The following is a 13,019-nucleotide window of genomic DNA, read 5'->3' as shown; positions in this document are numbered from 1 at the left end:
ACCTTGCCCAGAAGGAAGACAGACATTGAGTAATCAATAACAGCTGGGGTAAACCATCGAGAAGACCTTTTAAACAACTTCTGGGAAAGCCGCTGATCTGTAACAGGCCATAATGAATTTCAGGGAATTTACAGCTTTACTACAGTCTATGGGAATTTCATCACTGCCAACAGCTAAGCCAGGGCTCTAGCTCATACACTCAAAACCAGAAAACAGAGCCCCAGGCCCTCCTCTGCAACAGCAAATGAGTTCATTGGGTGTGAAACTGCGTCCCCTCTGCACAGTGCCAGAGCAAACACCACGCGGCGCAGATTTAGTTTGAGCGCTGTGAACTGTACCTGTGCTGCCGCGGTGGCGTTTGGCGTCAGCGGGGACGGCGAGTCGCTCGCTTTGGGCTCCCCGGGGGAGGCCGCTGAGCCCTGCGACTCCTGGCTGGCCGGCTGCTCTGGGGACAGCGCGTCGCTGCTGTCCTCGTCAAACGAATAGTCATCCAAAGCCTGAGGATAATTCTCTTGTCCAACTGCTAGAGTGTGTACAAAGAAACAAGCAAAACAGCGTTTTTTTTAGTTACTCTAATTAAATTTAGACGCGGATGGCAGAATTAGCTAATCGCTGGAAAACGATTCGTTTTCAGCACAGTCTAAACATATAGTATGTAAGTATTTACTGTGTTTCTAATATAATGACGGCCATATTAAATCATATTCAAGCAATCAATAAAACTAAGTGCATATCAGAAGTTGTTTTATTAATAATAAGAGATTAAAAGGTACGTACAACATATGTGGAGTGCACACAGGTGCCTATGACATATTGAATAATGGCCACATACTATTGATTATTTTGTAATAATTTTTCTTGAGCAACAAGTCTTTTTAAAGACAGTATTATACCTCAGCTATACAATTGTAACTTAGTTTTGACTAAAATAGGATAACTTTTAATTAATGATGACAGTTTAGGACTCAGATGCTGAAAGAGTAAGTAGTAATAGACTTCATGTATGTTTTTTTCTGGTGTACTGTACCCTCAAGAGTTAAATTACCATGTTCCACAATGCCATCTAGACGACAGGAGCTGAGGGAGGTCTACTTGCCTATAATGGCTTCTTTAACACTGGAGTCCACAGGAAGAATGTTTTTTTCCACCAGCTCCATGGGGCCGGGCCTCTGCGCAATCTTCTCGTTCAGATCGTCGGCCAGCCGGGCCCTCTTCAGCTTCAGCTGAGTGGCCTGCAGTGACGGCTCCGCAAAGGTCTCTGAAAGACACACTGATTTCAACACTCCGCCCCAGCTTTTCTCCAGTTCCATGACAAACAACACCGTGTTGGCTTTGCAATGACCGCTCCACTTCTAGCAAAGGCAGGCAAGTATTGTTCTGAAAATTCTCAAGTTTATGAGCAAAAATAAGATTATATGAGTAGATATTGTTCATCCCTATGATCATGTTTTCCTATAAATACAGCCTCTTTTTCAATGGCAGTAATACTTTTGGTAAACGTTTGTATAATGTCCGACAATAGAACAGGGAACATAAAATAACAAATGCTAATTATAATCTGAAGATAGCATTTTCTGCTCTAACAGTTCACCAGTGTGCGCTATGGTACGGGTTTGATTAATCCATTGATTTCTGGATTCTCTCTTGATAAACATCTTTAGAAGTTTACCTTTGAAAACAGCTTCTGGCACAAATCTGAGTGTATTTCAATGAGCCTATGGAGAGAGTCTGTGAATATGGGTGCGACCTATCAATATGGAAACTCCTGTCTGGGTTTAGTATCTAATGGCTATTAAATTAACTTGGACGACGGTTATTTGGCAATTTCGGTATTTGGCAAGATGATGGTGAAATACAGTAATCCAGCCCCATTCCTAAACCCACCAGTGCTTCAAACGACCTGAGCAACAAGGAAAATAGCAAAACAGGGTAAAATTTGGGTTTATCAAGGATTGTTTAGGATAGTGGGGGGCAGGGGGGAGAAAAGTACAAGGCAGTCAGGTTATTTTAGGGTATGAGTAGAAATGGAAGCAATATATACACTAGATATCCATACACCATAGTATTATAATTACCATTACAGAATAAAAGCAATACACAATTGCAAACACACACACAGTAGAGAATGCTTTCAACTGCCACAGATGTATCTGTTATCAAACAGATTTAGAATACAGATTACAACAGCCACTGTAGAAGTAGAGCTCATGAACCTAGAAATGATTCATACCAAAGCCTAATGCAGTCAGAAAACTGAGTGCATAACACAAGTTCCTCTACCAGCAGCAGCAGGCGCACACAGCTGGGACGTACCTTCGAGGATGTGCATCCTGACCAGCTCAGAACGGTCCGGCCTGCTTCGAATCTTGTGCTTCAAAAAATTTTCAGTCTTTAAAGAAATGAGGAAATAGTGTTAACTACTGTTTACGAGAGAAATCCGAGCAGCTTGATAAATCACTGGTGTCCAATCAAGGAATATTTGCAGTTGCATTCAGATGGGTGGCCATGGCTGTTAGAACACGGGCAGCAGTGGTTATGATTTGCTCTGTTTTTCTATCAGTTAAGCAGTGTTAATGAATTTCTATCTTCCCCAAACACAGTTGGCAATGTTCTGGATTTGATAGCACACTCAAAATCACAGTAGTGTAGGTTTGCTAGAGAAGCGCTGCAAGAGCATGCAGTACTGGAGTATCCTCTCCTTAACTGGAGGGGGCTGCGTATTACACAGGAGCCTGCCTCGGTGGATGAGGACTGGGTTAGGGAGCAGTCAGGCAATCTGGACATCCATAAATCCATGGGTCCGGATGGGATGCACCCGCGGGTGCTGAGGGAGCTGGCTGAGGTCATTGCTGGACCGCTCTCCATCTTGGGAAGTCTTGGGAAATGGGAGAGGTGCCTGAGGACTGGAGGAAAGCAAATGTCACTCCAGTCCTCAAAAAGGGCAAGAAAGAGGACCCAGGTAACTCTAGACCGGTCAGCCTCACCTCCATCCCTGGGAAACTGATGGAACGACTTCTCCTTGGTGCCATCTCAAGGCATATCAGGGATAAGAGGGTCATTAGGGGCAGTCACCGTGGCTTCACCAAGGGGAAATTGTGCCTGACCAACCTCATTGACTTTTATGAGGACATAACAAGATGGATGGGTGATGGCACAGCGGTGGACGTGATCCCGCTCCGGCGGGGGGATTGCACTGGCTGAGCTTTCCAGGTCCCTTCCAACCCCTGACATTCTGGGATTATCCCCCCTTTGATCTGCAAAGGATTAACAAAGTTCCCCTCCAATTTGACACCAATATTTTCTTTTAATGGATTCTTCCAAGATAAAAGTGCATGTTATTACCGTAACGGTAATAATTTTTTCATGTACTCAGAGAATTTTGTATCAGGTACAACATTTCAGATGTTCATAACAAGTTCACACAAAGCGGTTTACCCGGGCTCGCTCCAGGCTCTTTATCTGCTCGTGGAATGCAGCTGGACTTTTCAAAGCTGTGAAGGGAGAGTAAGAGTTAAATTGACAGGAACTGATTTCCAAAAGAAACACCCTAATCAGCAGGTTCGGATGGGTGTTTAGCACCACCCCAGAGTTGTGTTTGACCACGCTGACATTTGACTCATGCTAGAGCAACACTCCTATACCAGATATTACCACGTAACAGGTACCTTCCACTATGTACACTGGGGCTTCTTTACCAAAACTGTTCCACAGTAGAAATTTTATGAAGTAAGGTTCAGAATACCAAAATACTGTTTCATTTATTCCACAGTATTTACTATCTGTCTGTACCTCGTACTTGCTGCTACCAGAGGGAACTGGACTGTGCGATTTGAACTGAAACATTAGGTGAGCACAATGAATCGGCTTCAGATCCATTTACATTACCAAAAAAGGATCCCGCAAGTTTTTTCAAATGATTAAGTTATTTTTCATGATTCTTGCAGAAATGCTTATCATCGTTATTTTGTATATTCAGTTCATAATTCATTCAGTACAGTCATACGAGCTACTAGAAACAACGTCTTACGTGGCATGATGCCCTGGTCCACCAGCTGCTCCCGTGTCCGCCGCTGTTGCAGCCTCAGCTGAAGCACTGCCAAAAGAAAACATTCGTTCACAGGTAAGAACACCATCCCTCCGAAGGACAAAACCAGTCAAAACACACCAAGCATTTCAACCTTAGAAATACTTTTTGTATGTGTGTAGACTGACAGTAACCTCTATGACACCGATCGTTAAGGATTAAGTGCTATTAACACAGTTTGGAGCAACTGCTTCCCCTGGTTCGATTGGAGTGTGCTGCTTTTTGGTCACATCTGCTGAAGGGCCATACTTCACACATACATCCTCTCTTCCCATCATGTGGGCCTCATGATAGAGATTCAGAATACAGCTAAACCTACGAGTTAGTTTTCTCCTTATAGCACTACTGTTGGTAACAGATTCAAGAAAACACAGTGAGGTATGTGGAGTTTATACCATAAACTGCAACATATATTGATTATATAGCCTGCTTATGTCTTAGCAATCTTCCATGACTATGCCATGCTGAAATAGAAATTACGTTTGCAGAGCATTTTAAAAGAAAAGCTTTGTGTGTTTGGTTGGTCATTTTTCCTTAAGGATTTTTTTTGACACAACAGCATATTGTACATTTAAATAAATCCTGCTGAAACACCTGAAGAGGAGCCAGATTTTCACCTGGTGTTTTAAAAAACACCAAAAAGTGATTCAATTGGGAACAGACCTTATCATGTCTCTGAGCGCCGGAAAATGCTGTTCTCCTGATTAAGTGTTAGAATCATTTCAAGGACCAAATCAACCCAATACTGTCAAAAACTGTTTACTGTTTCAGAGGTAACTTATGTTTCAGTACATTTTGTAAAACGTACAAAGGTTCTCATCTTATTGTTACTGTAAGAATGAGCAATGTGACACACATTAAATAGTACGCCAGGAACTGCACAAAACAGGGGCATGGACACAAAGGCTGGATTTCAAAGGTCAGGGCTCTTTTGGAAATGTTCCCAGGAGAAGAAAAACCCAAGGTAGACATTTGTTCCTTGTGTTGTTCCCTTTTGTTTCTGTATCGATGTAGCAGAGAGCTTCATTATTTCTTCAACACACACAGCCATTACCCTGATGTGAAACTGCATCTTTTGAACAAGAGGTGGTCAAGAAACAAAACACATTAAAGATGTGATATTTACATTCCTCAATCCTGCGTCGCCAGCTTATTAGGGATGTATGATTATGACGTGCTGTTCCCATTGTATTCCACAACGAAGCAAAACAAACGAATGTATTGTCTAAAACATCAAAATGAATGCAATTTCTAAAAAATTACGCTAAGGACAAAGTTCATTGTTTCCAGAACTGAAAAGGAACCAGCTTATTTCCTGTGCTGCGGTACAGGAAGGATACTCCTCTGAGTAAGGCATTAGAGCAGGAATAGCAAGTCCTGCAAACAAGGACATTATTTTCTCGTGTCACAAAACACGGCGGGGCTGGGGCACAGCGGCTCTGCCCGGACCCCCTACTGCTGCACCAGGGCTGCCCAGGACGGGGCCGGGAGGATGCAAAAGGGACAACAGCAAATTGTCATTAATTCCTCTGGAAAGCTGAAAATACTTACAAGGAAGTGTCAATTAAGAAAAATAAGGTATTGGGTCAGGACTTTGCCCATTCCTACAGGAATGGACATTTTAATGGAAACACATTTTCAGCAGACCATATAGTGTTATGATGTTTAAGCTTCTATCCCTGGGGCTACTTCTAAGAATTTCCTACTGCGTGAGCACCGAGCACTGAGAAAGGCACCGACTGCTGTGGTGTTTGCAAAAAACTCCTGTTTTGGATTCTCTTGCTAACAAGTGTAAAATCAAGAAAGCTCAGAGTTAGTCTTAAAACTAAAGAGGCAATCCCTTTAAAAATCTTAAGAAAGTTTTACCCATCCACAAGACGTGAGAGAGTTCACAAACAGCATTGCAAGGCTACCGCATTTCAGACCCAATACTCTTGGTGTTGAGGAGATGAAAACTGAACTTGGCTCAAACCACGCATCCTTTTACACATGAGGAAGCCATGGGAAAGGGTTGAAAAGCATGTCCTGCTCGGGGCAGGAATCTCCTCCACGTATTTAGTCCGAATTTATACCATACTTCAATCTGGCTTTCTTGGAAGGCTGAACACACTACAGATGTGTCACAAGTCAGTTCTAAACATCCGCCTCTTTATTTCAGGCTCAAGGCTCCAAGGAGAACGCCCTGCTCCAGCACCAGTAACGCCCAGGGCAGAGCCCACACAACATCAGACACAGCAAGTAAATCAGAATTAGTGTTTTCTTCAATCTCATCACCTGGAACACAGTGGATCAACAAGTGAATATTATAACAATTGCAAGAATGTTATCACTGACAAGAGTCAGGTACCAACATATGACAGGCAAGTCATCTATTAAGAAAAAATGCATTTGTGGTACGTGGTAGTTCTGATTTCTAATATGCTATTTCCTCAGGGTTTCTATTTTACTGAGCTTTATAAGAGAACCTGTTTTGTAGGTGTAGCCGGCTCAGCAGCGGTTACCCCAGCATTGCTAGTACGGTGCTTTCAAACGGCGGCAAACAGAAGGGGGGAAGTTCAACAACTTCAAACTGCCCTTGGCACTGCACAACGATCGCACTTCCGCAGGGCTGGGAACGAACATCTGAAAGCCCTCACTAATTCACCAAGTTGTACAGCTGGCTAAATTGGAAAATTATTTCGGTAGGAAGTGCATATACCTACCCTATGAAACCTGTTCTTCATTTTATTAGACTTATTCAAAATTCTGCAGTAATATCACTGCAATCTCAAATGCGATGTGTGAAATAATTGGACAGTGTTTTCTTTAAAAATTAGTTTAACTGTTAAAATTACATATAAAGGGGGAGAGTTTTATGAGAAATTTATTCTTTATTAATTAGCGGTCTGGCTCTCCCAAACCCAGATATTGACGTGACTCTCAGATAAGGCTTTTCCTCTTTCGTACACGAAGGATCAGAGCTGTATTTCCCTGCCCCAGGACACACAGCGCCCACTGTTAGGTGCCATGGTTGGACTGGACAGTCTCAACACAGCTCACCAGCTCAGCCTTGAGCAACTACCGCACTTTCAGTGTTCACTGCACTGCAGGGCGACGGACTGAGCCCTGCACACGATCGTTATACCCGAGATTCACCTGAAGTGGGTAAAAAAGAAGAGAATAGGAATGAGGTTTGTGAAAAGCTCCAAGGGAAATGAGGACCCACAAAAAGCAGCTCAGAGAACAGCCAGAAAGATACGGCAAGTGGGAGCCATGGAAACTGAATCACAAGTTTTCAATAAGGAAAATGTGATGAAACTATCTTCAAAGGATGGCCGAGGTGAGAATGGAGCACAGCTTTGCACTTTTGGCATAGAGCTGCTGATTTACTGCAGGGAGAAACTGCAGAATAGAACGTGGGTTGGTTTAAAACTAATGTCATTAAATCTAACACAGGCTCTGCTTATCATACATATAGATATCCGTATAGCAAGAGATTTCTAGAACAGCAACACACACAGAGGTAAACCTAATAAAGATGGATGAATAGGAGCACAAAGCTTCCAAAAAATCTAAAAACCACAGAGACATTAGGCAAAGTTATGATACTGCACTATCTGCTCTGGTGTTAGGCAGGGAGGGGTGCTGGTGTTCTTGTTTGTTTGTTTGTTTGGGGGTGGTTTTTTCTCCTTCATGACACGGAACCGCTCACAGACACAGTGTGGAACCTGCGGAAGGGAGAACTCAGAATGCATGAGGTGCTGCAAAACAAAGTTCCCCTTAGCACAGTACTTACTCCAACACCATCTTTATCAGATTGTTCTTATCAGGATAAATCCATCCAGCTTGTTGCCCAATAATTTACATCTCGCTTTCACACCTTTAAAATCAGGTAGTTACCTGCCTAACATCCAAAATCATAGAAGATGATCTCCAAAATAAAGGCCCAGAGTTGACAGAGATTTAGGTATGTTCATACACTATGAACATCAGTAATACTGTTCCTCATATTTAAAATGTATGTGCAAAAGAAGGGTCATGCTAACACCGCTGAGCAAAACTAGTTGCTAAAAGACACAGATACTTAGCACTTCACATTATCTGGCAGGAATCCCCTTCACATCACGGCAGCTGTAAGAAATTGTCTTTGAATGCAAGCCATCCATGGTCAGCCAGACCCCCGCCTGGGCGGAGGGGGAATGCAACCGAGTGAGGGTATTCTTTGTTATTTTCAAGTCGGTGCATGATTTTAAGATTAACATTTTTAACACCACGTGAAGAGATTCCAAAATTTCCATGTGTTTTCTTCAGTCAAGAGAATGATCATTAAATCTTAGATCGCTTATTTAATACTTAGTGACAAAACCTATAAGCATAAATTCCTCATCGCAGTAAGAACAGTAAGTTCCACGTTCTCACCGCCTGAAAACCTGAGTGCCGGGGCTGCTGCTCCCAGTCCTAGAGCTGCAGCGCCAGCACCGCAGGGAGCAGAGGTGCCGCTACATAAGGAGAGGTTATCAGCTAACCAAAGCACTCCATCATTTTGAAACATATTTCTATACAGCAATATATAAGGTTAACGGCCTGTTTCCAAACGGTGAGTACTGTTCAGGTTCACACACGCTGACAAATGACCCGAGGCAGCAGATCCCACACACACAAGCGCCGGCACAACGCGGCGGGTCAGCGAGGACACCGGAGACACGCGGAGCAGCTCTGCCAGGGTCACCTCGCCGACGGCAGGATACATGAAAACAAAGCCTGTCATTAAATCACTCGGGACAACAGCTACTATCAAAGTTGAGCAAGTCATTTCTCTTGCTAATCTGTAATTTGTAGCCTATGGAAAAGATGTCTCAAAGGTAGTGCTATATAATCAGAAGCACTGGAATGTAAAGAGGCCAAAAATAAATGGGTAGTTGTCCTGCAGGAACAGCACTATCTACACTGATTGACAGGCTGTCACCACCGCTGCTTGCCTTGAAAAACACCAGAACCCACACTGTGCACAGTTCCAGCACTAATAATTCCACATCTCACACAGTTAACTACATAGCCTATTAGTTACAAATCAAATTTTCATTTTGTCTTTTTATAGCAGGTACTATGAAACAGCAAATATCTGTAGACATTTAACAGTTACAGGGGCTCATTAGACAGCTTACAGCTCTTTCAAAGGACAGCAGAAGAAAAGGAAATCCACATTTTTTTACATTTTCCTTGTAATCATCTCATTATTTCTTGCAAAGTTAAAATCCACTGGATATTGGCTATTTAAACCCTTAAAACTGCAAGTAAAAATGGGAAAATGTAATGTCCAAGATTCCTGCGTCCTCCCTTGGAAATTTCCGAGGCGGCGTCACCCGGCGCAGGCTGCAGGGCTGCCATGGCAACACCGCGCAGGGCCCGCACACCGCAGCCTGCTACGCACAGAGCCCCAGAGCCTGCTGCACGCTTAGAACCGGCTTTATGCAGCCGTGGTCTCCAACACGCCAAGGCTGAAACACAACAGACGCTACCAACAGACCTCCCGGTTGCAATGGAGCTGCAGGAGATGGGCTGTTCTGCTGCACCCCTGATCCAAAGTGATTTGTAACTGGTTATTTGGCACCAGGACTACAACATAAACACGAGTGCACGAAGAGGAGGTGGCAGTGAAGTAGAGGAGAGTCTGTTTTCAGAGGGTGGGTGCACTGTGCATCAGCTTTGTATCAGAATGCTGGCCCAGCCCCACACAACAGCTACAGAGCTGCAGAAATCAAGTAGTGACAATTAACCCTGTGCCTGTTCCAGCTGCTACCCTGGCACCCCAAACACCATCTGCTTGGGCTCAAAAGTCTATATGGCATATTCTAAACACTACCGTTTACACGGAGTTAATCATCCAGAGATAGACACTTTGCTTTCTCCCAGTTGTGACTGCTTCTCCCTCAACTCCACATGGGCTGTTGTTGTCTATTTACCATTCATTGAATGCTTTATTGAGACAAAAACGGTTCATCTTTTCAAATAATATTTGTTCTGTGAATAAAACTAAAAAGTTAATAAACAGAATATTTTGTTTGTTAAGGAAAAGAGAGAGCAGGTGCTATGCAGGGCACACATTTCGGGGAGGTTATGGAATACGGCAGCTGGTTTGCACCTGGCATTGCTCACCGCACGTGTCCAGGCAGCAATCGGGCAACGCAGCGCTCTCCATTTCTATGGCATGTCAGAGGAGGAAGGAAAGAAGAAAGGAAGGAGGGGGAAAAGCCACGACAATATTTAGCTACCTGTAATCTGCTGGAAGTGATTCTCAATGAGATATACAGCATTTTAAAGATAAAATGCATTTAAAGTTGTGGTGCTCGCTTCCCGTCAGCCTGAAGATGCTGATACAGTATGGTAAATACTCTCCATTTAAAAATAAAAATAATGCATCATTAAAAAATCAGACATCATTTAAACATGAGTGAATATATTATAATGGGTTCAGTCTTCAAAACTTCCACATTCGCTGGAGTATAAGTTAAAGAAATGTTTTACTCATTTTTTCATGTTTTTGTAAAAACCCCCTTATTTTATATACTCTTAATGTTCTTTTTTCCATTACTGTATATGTTGTTTTTCTGCTAAGACTATATCCAAAATAATTAGGAGAAGTGAAACAGCCTCTGATGCATGCTTAAGTGATCATCCAGTCCTAGTTTCACTTCAGCTCAGAAATGTTCTGGTAAATGCAAAGCATGTGAGCAGAGTCCTGAGGCCATTTCACAGGAACTCCTCACAATTCTGGAGGGAAACCCTGCAGGACCTCCACATCTTCCCAATCATACCCCTGTGATTTCAAGCTCTTTCTGTAAGCCAGTGAAGATGTACACGAACCGCTGCCAGAAGTAGCATCAGCATACTGAAAGCAGCAAAGGAAACGCTAGATGGGAAAGATAGCTGACTGTAAACATTTAGAGCAAAAACATAAAGCATAACATTATCATCAGTGGAGAAGCTTCTAATGACTGGGATATAGGACAACCTGTATTGTAGCCTATTGCTATGGAACATGTTGCTTAGAAACAAGCCAGAACATACACAAGCCTCCAAACACATGACCGCAACCTCTGCCAGGTGAATATACACATATGCGCATGGATATGTAAAAAGCAAAACCTATACTTTTCACAATTCTGTTTAAACCTTTAAAATGAGAAAAATCACTACCATCCTGGGTGGAAAGTCTGAATAAACTAAAGCTGACATTTCAAGTATTCTCTAACATCGCAAACCTTAAGTATATTAACAATAAGTACATCTTCTAAATCTGCAAGTATTGCTCTGCTTAGTACAGCCTTCTGAGTTTCTAAAAAACTGTTTGCATTTCCCCCATACTTCTGTCAGCCACGGGTGTTCTGTCAGGGGACCCACGGCGCTCGGTTTAACTTCTACGTCTGCTCTGGACGTGCTTTGTGATCACCTGGAGCACACTGCACTCAGGGACGAGGCACCAGCTCCCGGCTCTGCTCCTGGGCACAGCTCAGGCACCAGCGCAGCGTGTCCCCAGCGCATCCGCCACCTCACCAGAGCACACCGGGACCCACCGCTGAACATGTGGATCTGCAGTGATCCACACCACCGAGCACATGGATCCACAGTGATCCACACCACCAAGCACGTGGATCCACATCACTGAGCACATGGATCCACAGTGATCCACACCACGAAGCACGTGGATCCACAGTGATCCACACCACTGAGCACGTGGATCTGCAGTGATCCACACCACTGAGCACATGGATCCACAGTGATCCACACCACCAAGCACGTGGATCTGCAGTGATCCACACCACCAAACATATGGATTCAGCGATCCACACCACCGAGCACGTGGATCCACAGTGATCCACACCACCAAACATGTGGATCTATGGTGATCCACACCACTGAACACGTAGATCCATAGTGATCCACACCACCAAACACGTGGATTCACAGTGATCCACACCACCGAACACGTAGATCTACAGCGATCCACACCACCAAACACATGGATCCACAGTGATCCACACCACTGAACACGTGGATCCACAGTGATCCACACCACTGAACACGTGGATCCACAGTGATCCACACCACCGAACACGTGGATCTGGGGTGAGATGCTGCCTGCAGACCGGGGTGTCAGCGATGGTGCTGTGTCCACACCACCAGATCCCTGCAGGTGCTTGCTCAGTGCGGGAGTTGGTGGCATATGGTGACAGCAAAGCTGCTGTATTAAGAAGGACTCTGCATTAAAAAGGCTGAGGTACATACATGTTTTATTAGATGCTTTGTGAAAAGAAAGAAGAAAACCTCCAGCATAGCAACAAACTCATGGTTTCACATGTGGTTTCATAACTTCATTTGATCTGAGACAGGATTAGTGATGAGCAGACAACGGTCCCTGCAGCCGCAGGGGCTTCTGTTGCAGCAACACTGGCCAAGGCACAGCCTGGCGGGTCCGTGCTCCGACCCAGCTGAACAAACAGTCTGGGGGTACCTGCTCCCTGAGCCCGGCTCTGCTGGCAGCGGCAGGAGGCGCCGGTAACGGGCAGGGCTCAGGCTCCACCTGCCACGTGTCCAACCTTTCCCAAATCCTGCAGCTGCCACAGCAAGTCTCCATAGAACTCTGGGTTAGCCGCTCTACCCTCTGATTGCATGCAGATCACACACAACATCACATTAATACCTTGTGGCCTCAGTTCGTCCAAGTATTTAAGCATGTGTTTGTTATAATGGGGATTACCTACTATTGACTCTTCATTTAAGTGCTACACTGAAGAAGGAAATTTTGCGGAATAAGTGCTGATATACCTGTAAAACATACAATTATTCCACTGTAATTAAAGACTATCTATGGTACACACATAAAGTTAAGAATTCTAACACAGCCTCACAGGATCAGTACACTGACTTTACAGTGCTTCCTTTATTAACTAAGATC

The 13,019-nt window shown here is 43.9% G+C and overlaps 1 protein-coding gene across 7 annotated transcripts in view; it reads right to left on the bottom strand.

The window, feature by feature from the left end:
- Window positions 1-13,019, bottom strand: part of MRTFB (myocardin related transcription factor B) — a 78,088-nt gene that overhangs the window by 28,201 nt on the left and 36,868 nt on the right. For 5 of the 7 annotated variants that reach the window (XM_065850932.2, XM_071815275.1, XM_065850933.2 and 2 more), the window contains 5 exons: window positions 4,028-4,093; window positions 3,436-3,491; window positions 2,314-2,389; window positions 1,097-1,258; window positions 339-523 (listed from right to left, as the gene is read on the bottom strand). In XM_065850932.2, the coding sequence (XP_065707004.2) occupies window positions 339-523; window positions 1,097-1,258; window positions 2,314-2,389; window positions 3,436-3,491; window positions 4,028-4,093 (545 nt within the window). The remainder of the gene's footprint in view (window positions 1-338; window positions 524-1,096; window positions 1,259-2,313; window positions 2,390-3,435; window positions 3,492-4,027; window positions 4,094-13,019) is intronic. The other 2 variants (XM_065850936.2, XM_065850931.2) reach the window with 1 other exon arrangement.

This window comes from Patagioenas fasciata, chromosome 15, assembly GCF_037038585.1.
Source record: "Patagioenas fasciata isolate bPatFas1 chromosome 15, bPatFas1.hap1, whole genome shotgun sequence".
NCBI classification, from domain to species: Eukaryota; Metazoa; Chordata; class Aves; order Columbiformes; family Columbidae; genus Patagioenas; species Patagioenas fasciata.
This window is presented reverse-complemented; position numbering and strand designations above follow the sequence as displayed.